The sequence below is a fragment of the Epinephelus moara genome, chromosome 14 (assembly GCF_006386435.1).
Source record: "Epinephelus moara isolate mb chromosome 14, YSFRI_EMoa_1.0, whole genome shotgun sequence".
In the NCBI taxonomy this organism is placed as follows: domain Eukaryota; kingdom Metazoa; phylum Chordata; class Actinopteri; order Perciformes; family Serranidae; genus Epinephelus; species Epinephelus moara.
In genome coordinates this window covers 24,227,282-24,245,025 of record NC_065519.1, presented here as the reverse complement: position 1 = coordinate 24,245,025, position 17,744 = coordinate 24,227,282, and the positions used below count along the sequence as shown (strand labels likewise).

At 42.5% G+C, this 17,744-nt stretch overlaps 1 protein-coding gene across 1 annotated transcript in view; it reads left to right on the top strand.

Moving 5' to 3' along the window:
- LOC126400507 (pleckstrin homology domain-containing family G member 3) overlaps positions 1-17,744 on the top strand; it is a 40,550-nt gene that overhangs the window by 9,212 nt on the left and 13,594 nt on the right. The window contains exon 3 of the mRNA XM_050061249.1: positions 14,055-14,593. Coding sequence (XP_049917206.1) covers positions 14,055-14,593 — 539 coding nt within the window. The remainder of the gene's footprint in view (positions 1-14,054; positions 14,594-17,744) is intronic.

Here is a 17,744-nt window from a genome sequence, read left to right as displayed (position 1 = left end):
TGTATTATAGGACAAAATAAGCACAAAGGAAAATGCTAAGGTTTGGTTCTGCTAAGGGATGTGAGTTTTGGTTAATTTTGCTTTCAGTAGCCTGACACTCATTAGCCAGTAACTAACCAATCTTTTTTTTTTTTTTTTTTTTAAAAAGTGAAATCCAAGAGGTCTTTTCCTTTAGTCTTGCGCTCAGTTGCCTCAGTGAGCTTTAGTGCCACATTTCAAAGTGCTATCCATTTAGAGGTGGTGAAATTTTAATGTTTTGTTAATTTCTTGCCTTTATTTTATTTTCTATTGGCCTTGCTGACAGCTGGCTAGCCACGTAACATTCAGAAACATAGTGCCCACTGCCCACCCTCTGGTCTTCACTAGCCCCTTTTACACTGCCAGATTTTCGGCGAATGTTGGGCCGTTTTGCCAGCAAGCTGCGAGCGTTTAGACACACAGAGCCAGATTGGCGAGTTGATCCGAGGTGCCCATTTTCCCACCTCATAGGGTAGTCATATTGGCGGAACCTTTTTGGTTTAAAAAGAACGAGGCGGCCTTCCGCCACGGGAGGGGCTGTTGATGACTTGTGGGAGGAGCTGTTGATGACGCCGCACGTGCGACCCACTGGCGGTGGATAAACAGGAAACAGCTGATAGCAGGAATGAGCAGCTAGTAGCAAGAGGGAAACGCAAACCTGACAGACACTTTAAAGATGAGCAACTGGGGAGATAAAGAATTGCGTGCCCTCCTTGTCCTCGCAAACGAATTTACGCCATTAACTGTCAAATGACAGGGACAGTGAAGGACGGGCCGACTTACGAGAGAATCGCCGAAGGGTTGAGCTACACGTTTTGTTACTTGCTCACGCCCCCCATTGCCCCGAAAAAGGTGCATTCTGTATGAACAAAAGTAGGAAGGCGGCATTTTGCTGCACTCCCCTATTTTGTTTTTATACTGCCAATGCTGAAAGAAGACTGATTGGGCTTTCCTGCAAATTTGCACAATTCCTATTTAAAAAGGGCTACTGGTTAGCTAGCCTTTGTCAATCTGCACTGCACAGCACCTGGGTTGGGTGGGAGCTAGCCAGTGGTGCTGCTCATTCGTAATTACTGCTGGTAATACCATCCCAGTGGGGGGACAGTGTTGCTGCGGAAATATGGTGGCCACTCTCCTGTCTCCCCCCAGGTTGAATAAGTGGCTTCGAATTGAGCAGCAAAACCTCTTAAGCATTGTTAACTGTGTTAGCACCACTAGCCATGCTGACACTGCTAACAGTGCTAGCAGAGCTAACAAAGGTAAAATAGTAAATGCTAAAAGGGGGTTTGTGGCTCAAAACTGAGGTGCTGTCTCACTGGGGCAACCTGGGAAAAGACTGGAGGGTGGGCACAGTGTTTCCACAGCAACACTGTGAATGGCATCACAAGTGATAATTTCGAAATGAGTGATGCTGCTGGCTAGCTCCCACCAGACCCAGGTTCTGCATAGTGCAGTAAAATAAAAAGCAGCAAGATTGATCTATAGACCAACATCCGTAACCCATTAGAAATATTCACCACAGTTAACCGTCAATCATAGTTCTTCTTCGGGATGTATTCAAAAGTTATTTTCAGCTGTTGAGAGGTTTTTTGTTATTTTTCACTTTGAATTCATTTTTCCAAACGAATCTGATGACAGACAGCTACATAAGACCCCCTCATGATTTCCACCTAAGCTAAACTGTCATGACGACATGGGAAATATATCAGGTTAAAAAGCTAATGTACATCTCGCCTATCAATCCAGTGACAGTGGCTCAGTCAGGCATCAACAGACCCAAGGCAGCATGAAGCATCTCTTTCAAAGATAAGAGTTCCCTCTGACCTACTTAACCCCAGGCAGGAATGTAGCTGTGTGTGCAGAATGTACAGCTTTAAAGGGATTCTGGGGGGACGGATGGATCATCTCCATTCACTGCAGCTTTTCCAGACCAGTGGGCATAGGGTTGTGGATATAGATGTATGATAGCAGGGATGGCTGCGTCTCTGAGTGGGCTTGTCAATGGAGCTCCTGGACTGGAACTCTTTTTCTGCTTAATCGCCTGTAGCATTAATCACAGGCAGGTGAGCCTGCAGCAACTCCTGTTCAAGTTCTGCAGTCATGCACCGACACTCACTAAAACTCCTGACAGCCCTGTTTACCCTGAATGTCCACAACATCTTGCTAGTGTTACGTAAGATTTATTTAAATCATTATACAACACAGCCACTATTGTAATCCACATTCACTGTATTTCATATCATTGTTTGGCTCAGACTCCCGTGGTCCTAACAAAAGAATTTATTTCAATGTAAATGATTTTACAGCCTCTTACAATGACATTCCTTCTATAGAGTTCTTCCGGTGGATTACCCACATTAGTTACAGGCTCTCAACTTTGCATGTCCCTGTCAGATGGCCTCTTAGGAACTCATTTGAATCCATAAAACTCTATCAGCTTCCTCCATAACACTTCACATTCAGCTGACATTTTGTAAGCAGGCATGCAGTGCCTCCGAATATTTTAGTGACACTTCAGAAGTGATGCCAAACACAATAATGGCGTATGTTAATTACATGTTATTGTAGGAGATGGTTTGTGTCATTAATGCTGTTTATTGTAATTTATCATTGTAAAACAAAAACATGTCTGTTTTCAGTTTAGTGATGCACACAACAGACAAGAACGTAAGTGTCAAAGCAAGCTGTTTAATTCCTCATTTGACTGCTGTGTACAGAATCTCTTACTAAAGGTTTGAACTACAGGAGAAACAGCATCACACCCTTTATTGTGCCTCATGTGATAAACAGCTTGATGTGAATGAAATGAAGTGTCCCACCCTGACCTTCTCCCCTCCACACTTCACACAGCTGCTCCGCCACCAGCCTGTGTGGACTCTGCAGAGAGGCGCTAACAGGACAGCAGCTTGGTTGTAGACTATCAAATTGGTGGTAAAGTTTACAATGGGCTCACACTTCAGGACCCAGATGGTGTGTGGGTGTTGTCTGTAGGAAATGTGGGTTTTGAATGGATCCAAAGCTGGTTGTGTGTTAGTGGCCTGAAGGGCTCTTAGAGGGGGGGCTTGTTGATGGAGGAGTTTCCTAAGTGGATCATCACATGCCTATGCACTGAGGTTAGCTGGCACAGCTGGATCCTTCAGGAGCCAGGATCCAACACAGGCGAGGTTTACAGGATTAAAATAAAGTTTTTTGAGGAGTTTTGTCCTTTTGGTAATTTGGGAATCCAGCCTTTCTGAAGCATGTCACTCCTAAATGCTGCTGGTGAAGTGTATTATCCTTCCTCCCATCCTGTTTTATATTTGTGTATGTTGTAAGATTGAATCCACAAATATAAAAATGTTGACTCGTGTACTAGCTTGTCTGGGTATTTTGCCATAGTGGATTTCCTGATCCAAGATGGCATTTTTACTCAAGCATTTCAGGAATCCAAAAAATCCAACAAAAGCATTCAGGTGTTAAATTATGCTCTGTAAATGAGTACAATTTGTAGACTACACAAAGCACAGTTAGTTTCACTTTTAAACACAGAATTCCCCCCAAAACTTCCCAGCATAATGTTTTGACCTTGACTGTCGGTGTGGAATGCAGGTTCAATTTGAGCGTGTGTGTGTACTCAGCCTCTGTTGTCCACTGCGCTTTATTTACCAACCTTCAGGCTAATTATTAACACAGCATTAAAAGCTCCTTGTGAGGCCAAAAGCAGCTGTAAATCAAGCCATGTATAAAGGACTATTTCAAATAAAAAACACTTGAAGTGACCTAAATTCTTTCCTCCATCAAGGGATAAGAAATCAATCCAGGCCATCCGTCTCAGTGTCTAATCACCAGTGTTCTGACTCATGCTGTTTGATAATGGTCTGTGAAGACTCTGGGCCTAATCCTTGGAGGCACCCTATGTGCTTGCGCCTCCTGCTCTCCTGAGGGGCAGCCATTCACCGTTGCTAGGTGGGGAGGAGTTTTTCCCAAGGGGATCAGTGTAAGACTACCTCCCTGTCTCCCAACAGCCACCGGGGGAGGAGTTGAGTGCCAGAGGTTGTGGAGGGGTGTTAAAGATGGAAGTTCAGAGTGGATCTTGAGGAGCGGAAGGGCTTTATTAAGATGTAGGCCTGTAGCAAAACACGATTCCCTCTTTATTCCTGGAAGGGAAGCAGGGTCATACACTGTGCACTTGGACCTCAAAGAGCTAGCAGATTAGCTGTCGCCTCAAGAGCCGGTTTGAAGTTGTTGTGTTTTTTTTCTTTGCTTGTGAGTGGACATACTAATAAGCCAATTAGGAATGAAGATTTTCCACCTTGTTACATGCTTTAATGTGGGTGGTGAAAGTTGTCTTTGTGGCCAGTGGGAATCTCCACAAAGTAGTTAATCTGTGCTAGCACAGTAAAGACAAACAGGAGGTGAACAGACAACAGTTTTAAACAATGTTTTATGTCAAGAAAGATAAGGGGTATGTTTCAAGAAAACTGTAAACTTCAGACTTACAGGAGTACTTCATTCATAAAACGGCCATTTGTATATCTATTGCTGACCCTGTGTTACGTTGAATTCCTGAAGAAAACGTTTTTCTCGCATGCCTCAATGCTGAACAAAGAATCCAAAAACGGCTAATGTTCTTGTTAAATTGGAGTAAAGGGGTCTATGTTTCACAACAACAAAACTTAACTGAAATATCCTTCTTACAAACATCCATTTACAAACTCACAAACCTCATGCAGTTGTCTCAAGTCTCATTTATCCAGTCCTGTGCTCAGTACTTAACACATATGCATTTTTGCTAAAACCTTACTTTGTGCATTTGAACTTTGCATTATATCAAATTGCCCAGCCGTGCTACCGTCCATACACGAGACTGTTTATAAGGAAGTGTTTCAAACAGTAAGGTTTTAGCAAAAATGCATATGTTTGGGAAGTACTGAGCATACAACTGGGTAAATGAGACTTTGATTATACCGTGCAAATTGTGTGAGAGATTGTTAAAGGATGTTTTTATAGTCTTGTTGTTGTTAAACCTGGTCCCTCTTTACTGTAATTCAACAGGAATGTTTGCCGTTTTTGATTTTTCGTACGAGAAACACAAGGTTTTCTTCCTGAATTCAAGGTAACACGAGGTGAGTAACTGATATACAAGTGATCATTTTGTGGGCGAAGTATTCCTTTAAGTTGGTGTAGATTACGAGCATTTCTAGAAAATAAAAACACCTTTTGTCCTGAGGGGATTGAAGTAATGTACGCAGCTGCCAAGACAGTGCCTGGCACCCAGGAAACAAGGAATGCTCTCCCCGGATGACTCCAGGTGATGAAATGGAGCACAGTATTTCCCAGATTTATTTATCATCATTGCTCAAGCAGTTGCAGGTACCATAAAGCTAGCGTCTAGAGGAATATGGCAAGAGGGCGTAAGGTGTGATTCATTGTTCGCTGGGTTCAAATTCATCACCTTTTGATACATGAGTCAGTGTGAATCAAGCAGGAGCGGCTGCGTGAGGTATTGCTAACAGAGCAGGCAGGGGCTTGTTGCTTTCAGTGGGATGTTCTGTTCACAATGCCGTCACTCTTTCTCAAACACTGTTATCTCCTATCAGTTCTCCAGTGGAAAGAGAAAGTCCTTTTCTGACACGAAATGTGCCAGCTGCTTTGGGATAAGCATTTGCATGATGAACATACATATAGTCCACGTTGTTCCTGTTTGTTTGCTCCTGATTTGGTTAGAAAACAAAAGACCACAAAGCAGACCAGACAGGGCAGAAAGAGCTTTAGCACCAACTCTGGGTTATTTTTGGAGTCTCATAGGCAAATTTAGAAAGAAATTTAAGTTGAGGTTTCCAGTAAGTTCATCTGAAATACTCATATAGGTGTGTCTTTCTCTGACACTGCTCCTCTTTTAACTGTTCAGTGCACACTCATCATTCATCATAATAAAAGTCTGGTCAGAGGAGTAGGAGGAATTGGAGAAGGTGATTTAGACATCATCCAGGACTTTGACACTTTGGCTACTCAGGGTTTTGCTTGCGTGGGCGAATCTCATCCCTCATACACATAAAGGTATGTGAGGATTTGAATTTGCAGGAAATACGGTGCATTTGCATATAGCTATGCTCTGTAGGAATATTTTAAACATATAATCATTCAACTTTACGGGAATTGTTAATATCTGTTGTTGAGGCTTGCAGCATTTTCCATCACGCACCATAATTTTTTGACTGACATTGTTATTACCGTTGTTTTACCGTTGTCGAGTTTGTTTCCTAATACCGTAACCCAGGTAGACATTATTTTACTGTTATGTAATCCTCTGCACACACACATCTTTTTACTGTCATCCTGTCGTGAGTGCAAAACGGCAGTTGGACAAGCCAGGAAGGTGGACAGGGCAGTTTTAGACGATAGAGGAAAGAGAACTGTAGCTTGTTATGGATATAATTTGCATGGAGGCTGGTTTGCATGAACTGATGAAATGCGAGTCATATCATCACAGCGGTTTTGCAACAAACCAACGTCACAGCTACATGCTGTGGCTTATCATGTTCTCTGAGAAGGTGGTAATATTCATCTGGAAATGTGGTGCTCTGATATAATCACGTCAGTGGAGATTATAGGAACATTAGTGTCTGTCTCTTAGATATGTCTGTCATTAACCAAGCATGCTGAGATTAGTTTTACGCAAACCAGTGAATTTTCTTTGTGAAAGAATGCTTTGTGTCCCAAACACCAACGGCTCCAGACAGATACAGATCATCTTTGTTGTACTTGTGTCTGAAGCCTTTTACAAAAGTTAATGACCAGGTGCTGGGGTTTTCATTTCAGTGTTTCTATACACCTCCTGCACCACCTTATTAGGCACTGCGTGTCAGTCATGTAACCATGATGTCACTGGCGGACAACTTTATGAACTGTCTGCTTTGTTCACTGCATGATAAGCTCAGACTGAAATGGAAACAAGTGTAGACTTCACATTATTAGTTCTAGACTGATTAGTCATCGAGCCCCTCGGTGAGCGAATGTTCTGTCTGCTTTCAGCGATGAAACAGAAGCATTTACCCTAAATATCCTGTCATATCCCTGACACCCATGTCTTTATGAGTCAGACCCCTCAAACTCACTGGTTTTCTAATCAAGGAAAGGGTCCCGGACTGGTAAGCTATTTTATTTGCTTTTTCGTAACATCTAAAATCAATTTACAACTACATTAACTTGACATGGTTATTTGGTAACATGCTGTATTTGCGTACACCGGCGCTGCATTAAAATGAATCACCGTCCAGGGGATTTGGATTCAGGGAAGCAACAAAAGAGAAGGGAAGGTCATGCTTGTAGCATTAACACACCTTTGTCTGTAAACGTTAACCTCGGCTTAACAGCCAGGAAACTGGAATTCAAAGAATTACAATGAGGGGCTGGAAGTTTTTTTTGTTTCTGCCATTCCAACCATTTTTCCTTTAGCAACAGCGTTAGTAATCTGTCCACGTGCAGCTGATATGATGTGATCCATTAATGATCACACAGTTTCACCACACTTGTTTTGCTGGCAACTTTGTTGAGACCAAGTGGACTTTGAAAAAACTGCTGTGAGTTACTGAGGTGCCTGAAGTAAAGTCCAAATACTATACTATCTCTCTAGCCTTGACTTGGTTAATGGTTATGTCTGTGAGTTAACAGCTGTATTGATGCGGCACTGAAACAAAGGAGTATTGTGTTTTGTTGAGGTGGTGTACTTAGTGAAATTGTGGCGTGTTAATGGGAAAATCTGTGGCTTGGCTGGAATGAAAATGTTGCTCTGGACTATGTACGTAACTGTGCAACTTGTCAGAGTAAGTTACGATTTAACAGGTCTGTCCACTGAGCTGTTGAGAAAGAAGTGGTTGGAATTTTTTGTAAATAGATACAAATATGCTGCTTACAAATGGGTTCAGAGGAATGGGTTTTAAAGTGACAGTTCAAACCCAAAACAAAAACATATTTTTCCTCTTACCCATAGTGCTATTTATTGATCTAGATGGTTTTATTCCTGTGAGTTGAGAAATGTTGGAAATATTGGCTGTAGAGATGTCTGCCTTCTCTTGAATATAATGGAACTAGATGGCACTAAGTTTGTGGTGCTCAAGCGCCAATAAAAACTACATTTGAAAAAGTCTATATCTTTTTCCAGAAATCATGACCCAGTTACTGAAGATGCACAGACCTCGCTGTGAGCAGTTTCATATAGGAACTATTTCTTTCTGCCAAACTACACCCATCAACCGTAACACCATACAGACGGAAGCATGCATCCACTCAGGTACAAGAGGCTTGTGCTCATGACAGCGCAAAATGTAAACATTGATGGCATCCTCCTCTGCTGAGCTGTAACATTAGCTAGCTAGCTAGCTCAGTGGTACATGGTGAGCTAGCAGCAGATGCACACTTCCTCCTGTGCAATGATTCGGTTGCTGGGTTGAGTTCGGTCGAAAGAAGGTTCAAAGGGTCTGTGGATTATCTTGAGTAACGGAGCCATGGAAATAGACAGTGCACCACAAGCCAAGTGCCATCTAGTTCCATTATTTTCAAGAGAAGGCAGACATTTCTGCGGCCAATGTCTTCAACACTCTGCAACTCACACCAAAACAATCTAGACTGATAAACAGCTCTACAGGTAAGAGGAATAATATGTATTTTTGATTTGGGGATGAACCCTCCCTATTGCGGCTTCCAAATAAATTCAAGAACAGCCACCCTCAGACGCCATAATAGGAGATCTGATGAACTCACTGTCTGTGGTTTAGTTATACTCACTGTTTGACGATCCAGATGCTTCGGTTGATTTTAGAGTTGACTGATTTGCAGGACGTGTGGAGAGTTGCAAGTTGATGCTAACTGATTGTCTTGACTGTCACGTTCAAAAACAAAATCCCCAAACAAACATTCCCCAAATGAACAGGCCTTTACAAAAACAAAATTCAAATCAATGGGGTATTAAACAACTTCATTGAACAATAAAAAAATTAAGATAAACCAAAAACGCGGCGGTTAAAGACTGCCACCCCGTGACGTCTTCCACGCTCCACACTCACTTGCGCACATCTGCCTGTAATTAAAAGTTCCCGAGATGCCAGGTCAGGTGGTGCATTGAAGTGACTCAAAAATAATAGGAAACTAAGACTTGCTAGAAATAGCTCTAACACTCCCTTTTTTACTATGTAGATATGAAGCAATCATTCCCTCACATGTGACCTGTGTGAACAATTACAAACCTGTAGCGCCGACCTTCCTCAAAGCTGAACCTGACCTGTACTTGCACGTGTTTCAGCTGCTGTTGTTGCTGTGATCAGTGTGCTACATTATGCATTTTCCAAAATGTCTCCTCCTTTAAGTGTTTAAATAACAGTTCTCACCTACATGCATAGTTAACCCTAATTTTATGCTGACGGGTGAATTGTAAAAACGTGTTCAAAAGTGTATGTTTGTGTACAGATGTTATATCTGACCGCCTTCGCCAATTGGTAGTTTTGTACAAAACAGATGGTTTGAACTAGTGTGCGCTGCTCACTGCCCCTGCTACAGTGGTTTCTTTTTATAGACCTTTCCCTGCAGTTGGTGCCAAAACATCGTTGGCATTTGAGTTTAGGATCAATTCCAAAAACTGTTTTTCCTACCAATAAAGTTGATGGTAACAAATGTTTCCTTAAAGCAGGCAGAAAGCTGTGCTTATCTTTGATCAGTCTCAGTTGCTGAAGGGAAAAATGCTTGAATGTTAAGTATGTATATACATTTTCCCATTGTTAACATCAATGCAATGGCTTTAACACTGCAAAGCCTTCAACAAATGGACAGTCAACAAATGCAAACAAGCCATAACACAGCTCACACACACAAATGTACATTATTGATACCTGCATACATAGATCGCACTATAATATAGCACCACACTAACATATAACATGTAAAAACAGCCTAATCATGCTTTATTTGAGTAAAAACTTGTATATATGCCTTTAAAAGGCTAAATTTGATACCAATAACTTTACACTCCCCACATCTGACAACAGGGTGGCACAGCAATAGGCACAGCCTTGCCACTGTGGCTACAGATCCCTCAGAGATTAGTGATAAATGTTTGCAGATGCTGAAGAGACTCTGTGGCTCCGAGCACAACCAGACACTCTGCTTTTACACTGTCTGTATGACAATGGTTGCTTGTTAGTATAACTGCATCATAACTGGTGAAAAACAACGACATAGATGCATGTTCCTAACTGTCCGCACATGCTGGATGAAGTTGATGGGTCCCAGGGGATGCAAACCATGCTGCAGATCACGAGTCGTCTTTGTCCAGAGCGACAGGCAGAATGGAAACACTTTGCACTACATGGTGCAGGACTAGGTACTCTGCTTGTCTTAGACCTGTATGTTGACCAGATCATTTGCATTCCTCTGCATGGCCTGTTCAAACAAAGTTAGTGAGTGGTCCTCCAGTGCTGTTTTCCCCTGAAACCTGCGGCGTGTGTTATCAGCCACAGATAATGCCTGCCTGTGGAGTCAGTGTCTGAAGCTGGTGCTGGAGTCAAGTGTGTGCTGAAGTCTAAGATAAGTCATATAGTATCCCTACACTACCACTGTCTTCTTTTCAATACAGTTCATTCAGACTTGTCTTGTTTTGGCGCTAAGGATGTACTTGAGAACTGATAGATTATGATTCGGAGCAATATATCAGCTAAAGAGAGTGTGGAAACTCTGCAAACGTGTTGATTTGTGCTGTTCCTTCCCCCTCCCTTCAACTTGGCATTGACTGCAGTCTGCAGTACAGCAGCTTTATTATAGGGTAATATTCGGTGTGAGGAAGAGAAGGAAAGGAGGAAGGGAGTTTCACATGCCAGACACTGCAAAGCTTAAAACCAAATGTACAGACAGAAGCAGAGCAAAGAAGGCAGATGCCTCTTTCTAATTCGTAGTGGCGTAGTGGGTGTAATAGCTCACCGCTACACTCCCTTTACACCATCAACCCTGTGATTTGTCACAGAGCGTAAACAGAGTTTTCTCTAGCGGTCAGCTTCTGCTTGCCAGCTCATCCGTTTCTCCCAGTGAGGTTTTGCATGGGAACTATGTCGTTGGGATGGCTTGGATTGTGAAGCAAGTTGTGCAGTGTGAACAAGACTGAGCTCAGTATTGACTCATGGAAAGTTTGAGGGTGCCAAAAGGTGTGTATGTGTATGAGTGTGTGTCTGAATGAACTGAAAGGCTTTTTTGATTCCCATCATACAGCTGCATATCACATTTTTTCGCAAGACTTCACAAATCATTTTCTTCAGGCACTTCCCATGCTCTCATGTGAAAAATCTCTCTTGTTTAGTGTAATTCATTCCAGAGAACTGTAAAGGGTTGTACTGTATGTTCTTTATAAAACTGTATACGGGAGATAAGTCAAGTGATCAAGCCTCTTGCAGACTGACAAAGTACCTTTTCCTTTCAACATCAGGTTTGTGTTATCAGCTGTGGTTGGCTGACCAATGATGCACATGTAATGATGAACACATTTATGCTATAAGCTTGTCAACACTGGTAAAAGAGAGTGTATTTTAGCCCCATGACATAAGCTACATCTGTTGGCCATCAACACCAAATTATGCTCTCCATCCCCACTTGGCAATATCACTTAATGTTTTGCTTAATGATGGTTTGTGCCGCATAGATTTCCGTTTGTTAGCCTGAAGTAAAATTACACAACAAAGCTTCATTTCTTTAGCTTGGCAAAATGGTTTTGACCTCTTTGCCCCACAAATATTTAAGGAAATGGAGCTCTCCGCACAGTGGCTTCTCAGTGCTCCATTCTCACACCGCCATGACTTCATATATTTAGGAAACATTTATGAGGAAAATTCCCCATTTGGCCAGGAAGGATGTGAAACTGAATATGGATTCCATTTCTCTTAAATTCAAACACAGTTCAAGAAAGACATATAAACAAAGCAGCTGGTCCCCTTCCCCACTTTTTTTTTTTTTTTGTCCCATCAGTTTTCCCCCCTCTCTGTTTTTCCAAGGTTCAGTCTTCAGCAGTCAGGAGAACAAGAGGAAATGGCTGGGTTTTCCATAGAATATGCTGTGTTGAAATTAGGCCATGTCAGTAATGATTTGAGTGAGGCCTTTTACTGTAAACCACTCCTCTGTGTCTCAGTCTGGGAGTAGAAACACAGAGCTCCAAGCTGTCTTTTATTGATTTGTGGATTGCAGTCTGCTCAGTGTAGCTCGAGTTAAAATCATCTGAAGTTGTCCCCAGACAGTGTTTTAATGCAGTCGTAGCCTTTCTGTTATGTATCCATTTGGTGGGAGACGTGATCATGAAAGACAATTTAGAGTGCATCTGGCTTCGAACAGCATTATATAACTTAATGCCAACAACAGAAATGTAAATGTGTTGAATGCCTTTGCAAACCAGGAAGTACTAGGAAGATACTGAACGCACTGAGTTTTTTCTAAATGAAATAATAGCTGAGCATTGCAAATGTTAAATTGGGCTGTTTACCATCGCCATTTACATCTCAGCCTCTGAAGTGAACTTAATACCTTAGTGCAGCTGCACAGATGCTATGGGTAAAAGACTGGGTACAGGGCAGCTGCCGGGTTTGCACAATTGGAAATATTATTTATTACATTGCTGCAAAAGAGCAGGCATAATGAGCTTTTTACTGTAAAGTATAAAACTGAAGAAAACCCATAAAAGAGCAGGTGTTTTTAATGTGATACCCAAACTAAATGTGTCTTTTGAAATATGAATCACACAACTTTTTACGGCTTGAAAGGCACCCTTGATATTATTGTAGTTTGGAGGGTTTGCCTCCAACATTGACATTCAAATTCTAAATCAGCATTTGAATGCTGCACAGCTTTTTCTCAGCATGTCTGTACATTCTGTTTAAAGGCATGCTACGCAGGATTTGTTGCTCTCTGTTTGATACACAACATTTAAACTTGGCCCTTTCTCCTTGGCACAACAAGTCTCAGAGAGCAGTGGTGGTCAAGTGAGCTGGACAGTGAATGAGGAGATTGGTGTTGGCATGAGCAAAGCATTTAATCGTTATAATAAAATGTTATTTTCTGATTGTTACATGGAGGTTACTCTCTGAAGCACAAATATAAACACCCACACCTTCGGACAGTCCTGCAGGAAGGTGCTGCATTGCTAGATTATGTGTGAATTCAGCATGCTTGTGTGTGTGGCTCAAGTGTGTTCTCAATCAAACAGACACACAGACCTGTAGCCTGCATCCACAGGGCAGAGGAGAAACGGCTGGTCACTATGTTTTTATAGAGTCCAAACCATGTGCTGCTACTGGCTGGGGGATACACATGACTGCCCAGAGGTTGCCAAACAGAAACAGGAAGAAAATACAGTCAGAGGGCAGGTTCTCTGCAGATACAGGCACTGCCACACACTGCTGTGTCGTACGTGATGATGTAGAGGGATTACCTTTGTGTAAGTCTTTATATTGTGGTGTTTTGTTTTGTTTTTAGAAAATCCCGCATAGTTTGCCTTTAAACCTGGTATACACAGCTGCAGCTAATGTGATCATGTAATCCAGACATTTCCAAAAACTCTGGAGTGTTGTAACATGTTAAAGTCAAAATTTATTGAAAGAAAACTTCCAAAATTCACAGCATGTTTTAATCTAATGTTTCGATCTGCTTCAATCCATTTTTGTTGGCATTTAGCCTTTTAAAAACAACATTTTCACTGTGGTTAAAAAGCAGTTTCCCCTCTGGCTTGCTGCACACAAAAGGAGGCACGCACTTGTCTAGTAGCAATCTAAGGATCTAAGCAATCTAACTTTAATAAAAGTTCAAGAAAAGACATTTAATGTGATGAATGTTTATTCAGATTAAGGATTTTGTTAAAGCGATTAAAAGAAATTTGGGGGGCTGATGACACTTTTAAATATGACAACAGCATTTCAAAGCTCTGTCTGAAAACCTTAATAGAGGCTTCAAATGAAAAAAAAACAAAAAAAAACAGGTCTGCCTCTCATATCCTGACACTTACCTACTGTCTGTGTTTCTCTCACCTGTCCCAGAATCTCCTCACTTGTCTTCGCCCCTCTCCACCAGTGAACATGACCATGCAAACGTTGACCTGGGCCCAGACTGTTACAGCCGGCTATGTGTGGAGCCGCTGGATGGAGAGGGTGAACGTCCAGTGAGCCTGGTGTCCACCCTGTCCTCTGGTTCATCCCGCGATAGTCACAGCCTTTTTGGGAGCACCGTAGCCCTTCCTTCCTCAACCACTCCACCCGTGCAAAGCGAGGAGGACATAGACTTGGACCTGAGCCCAGCCGAAGGCACCGGAGAGCAGGCAGGGGAGCGGAGTCCCACCCTCACGGGTTCCAGGGGCGGCTGGCGGGAACGGCTGGAACCCAGGGTGATCAGCAGGCAGTGGAATAACAACGCCACATCCAACAGGAAGGCAAGTGGCGATATACCTCACATCCCTGACTCGCCTGTCGTCACACACGCCATGGCGCCCAACCCAAAGCTGACCTACGTGGACCGTGTTGTCATGGAGATCATCGAGACAGAGCGCATGTACGTCAAGGACCTGCGCAGCATCGTGGAGGTGAGTGGATGTCAGGGTTATGCTGACTGTACTGAAAGTTAATTTTCCGTTACAGTTAGTGTTTTTTTTTTTTTTTTTTTAACTTTCAGCCAAGTATTCACTGTGAGCCAACCATTTGATATTATAGGGAGTAAATCATCAGCATTCTGTGTATTTAAAGCACATGTTTGGCTTGGATTAACATGCAGCTATGACTAAATGTCTGCAGCGCTCGTTGTAGGTGATTTACTGAATTTGGCCAGCGAGGAGCAAAAATTGGGGGAATTGGACTCAACGGCTGTTGAGAACAAATAATGTCTACTGTGTTCCAAGCAGCTGTTTGTGGCCTCAAACAAGTAAAACATCCATTGGATTTTTCTTTTCTTTTCATTAATCAGGATTCAGTCTGATTCCCTGCTTTCTAAACAAACCGGTCAGTTGACAAAAATGCATGCCTGACATCTGGCAGTTGTGTGCTTTGTTTAGAGACCCCGAGTTCGTAGAGATGGAGGCTGTGGAGCAGTTTATCTGGTCATTGTGTTGTATGTAAATCATTCTGTATATATTCACAGTGCAGTGGAAGTTTCCAGCCTGTAGCCTGGGACTATGGACTCGTATCTGGAGTTCAAACACAGAGTCAAAACTAGGACACAGTGCAGGTCTTTCATGACAGAAATCATGGGCTTTATGATCTTGGTCAAAGATAGCAGAAACCTCATCTCAGAGATGTGAAGCATGGAAAATGAGCCAGGGATGATTTCTCCACTCAACATACCACTTACACCTTATCACATCTTCAACCTTTTGTAGTCTGTAAATGACTTCCAGACGAAGAGACCTCGCTGGCTTTTCATCTTTCCTCCGTGGTACATAGAAACAGGAGCGCTCTGTTGTCAAACAGTCTCCACTGCACTGATGGTAATGTCTTTAACACATGAGGCATTTCTGAGACTGACTTGCAGTAAACTAGCGATCACCTCTCCTCACCTTGTCTCAGACGGTGCTGGCGTCTGGCAGTTGCTGTGGGAGGGAGCACTGCCCTCGTCGCAGCTTGAGTAACGACTTGCTCCTGACAAACACGTCCAGGACTTCTAAGTGTTTCAGTTGACAGGAGCAGCAGCCCATCAAACAGCCTGCTCTGGCCCCAGTCACACAGGCCCTGCAGCGAGCCCCAGCCTAGCCTGAGCTCTCAGGCCTTGCCAGCCAATACAAACATCTCCATCTTTACGCCAACGGGAGACATAACACAGATGAAAAGGAGAGCAATTGGTTTTTCCATAGGCTACAGTGTGGGAACACAGTTTAATACAAATGTGTCCTCTATTCTTTTATGATCACAATATGGCCTCCATCCCATGCAACTCATTTTAATTTCACACCAGGCCTCGAATGCGACAGAGACGTGTGAAACTCTTACTTCATTTTGGCATTGTTTCCTCAGCAAATAAGTCAAAGCTTCCACTTGATATTAACACTGAACTCACGGGCAGCTGTTGAAGCAGAGTCCACTCTGCCTTTAGATCTCGTCTGTCGCTCACTCTCAGATCTCACTCTCAACTATTCATCCATTAAATAAAGTTTTGACAACAGCTGTTTGACCCAGCTGGTCTGGCATGTGTAAATTCATCCGTGACACCTGGCCTGAACACACCCAGAATAATCATACTCAGCAAGAATGCGGTCAGTGCATTTGGGATTCAGAAAGACCAGGTCTGACATATTTTTCAATGTAGTTCTTGCTTGATACACTTGATAAGGATTTTTAACAGTATTGCAAGGACAAAACAGCCCTTCTTATTCTTCAATAAAACACAGCTTGTAGCACTTTTTGACAAGATGTTCATGTACATACGAGGTCCCCGCAGATCCTTATAAAATCATGAAAGGCATTGAATTTATTGATCTAAAAATAAGGCCTTAAGTGATATTAAAATGTCCTAAATTAATTCTTCAAAAGTCTTAAGAATGCTAAGACATGGGAAGTAGGATTTTATGAATTGTTTTTTTCTGCCGTTGCTATATAAATCTCAAAATAACATCTACGCATCATAAATAATTTTAAGAATGCGTATTAATGCATCAATGTGACATAGATCAGGATAGCAGAACCAACAGCACACATATTCTATTTCAGGCTGGGATGCCCAGAGCAGAGAATCAAGATTTCACGGCATGGCTGAAACCAGTACAAAGCAATGCATCCAAGGCTTAGTGTATTTTTGCCAAATGTTTTTCAAACTCAGCATGATGGGAATCAAGGCAGTTGAATCACACGTGCAGAGTGAGAAACACACAATCACCACCCTTGTCTCTGCCATGCCCAGAAGGGCTTTTTTTAACATTCAAAGTATATCATCTTACTTTTTTATTGTTTTATGTTACAGTAAATATTTGGGCAAGACTGTCCCTTGCCCCCTGATATTGGTGTTGATTCATGGTTGTTGTTTTTTGTTGGTCTTAATTTTAGTTATTGTAAAATCTTGAATTCCATTGAGTGACATTTTAAAAACAGTCTTAAATCCAACTAGCCGTACTCTGTAGGGACCCTGTACAAAGCATTAAATCTCCCACACCATGCTAAAGGTCATGTGTTTATGGTATTAACACTAGTGGCGAGTTTTTCTATAGGAGACTATGAGACGCCCTGCTGACTGCAAGTCAGCATTGCTCTCACTGCACTGGAATTCTCCATCCATGACCGGCTGCAGTTCATTCAGTAGTGTGAAGTGATGACTCTACTCTTAATCTGGGCTGCCCATCAGGACTGCGAAGTGTGCGTCTGTGTGTGTATTTGCACCACATCGTCTGGGAGGCTGGGTGTGTGTACAAGCTGTTTACTGGTATGCTCTTTATATAGCCGCCGCATGTGTGCGTGTTTGTCTCTCGTCAACGCTCTCCTCCACTTGATTGGAGCTGTTTGTATGCCACATGAGTGTGTTATTGACCGAGAGGGAGGGTAATCATCCAGATGTTGGCATATTGCTGTGTTTTTTAGATATTTTTATCAACTTCTGAGTACTCCTGAGGTCCAGGGGGAGTCTGATCCGGGCAGGGGAACAGGCTGTGCTGATGTTTATGGTCTGGGTATCACAGAGCCTTTCCAGACAGTCACATTGGCTTCTTGTCTAGTGGAACAAATCCTTAAAAGGATCCTTTAAAGATCACATCAGCT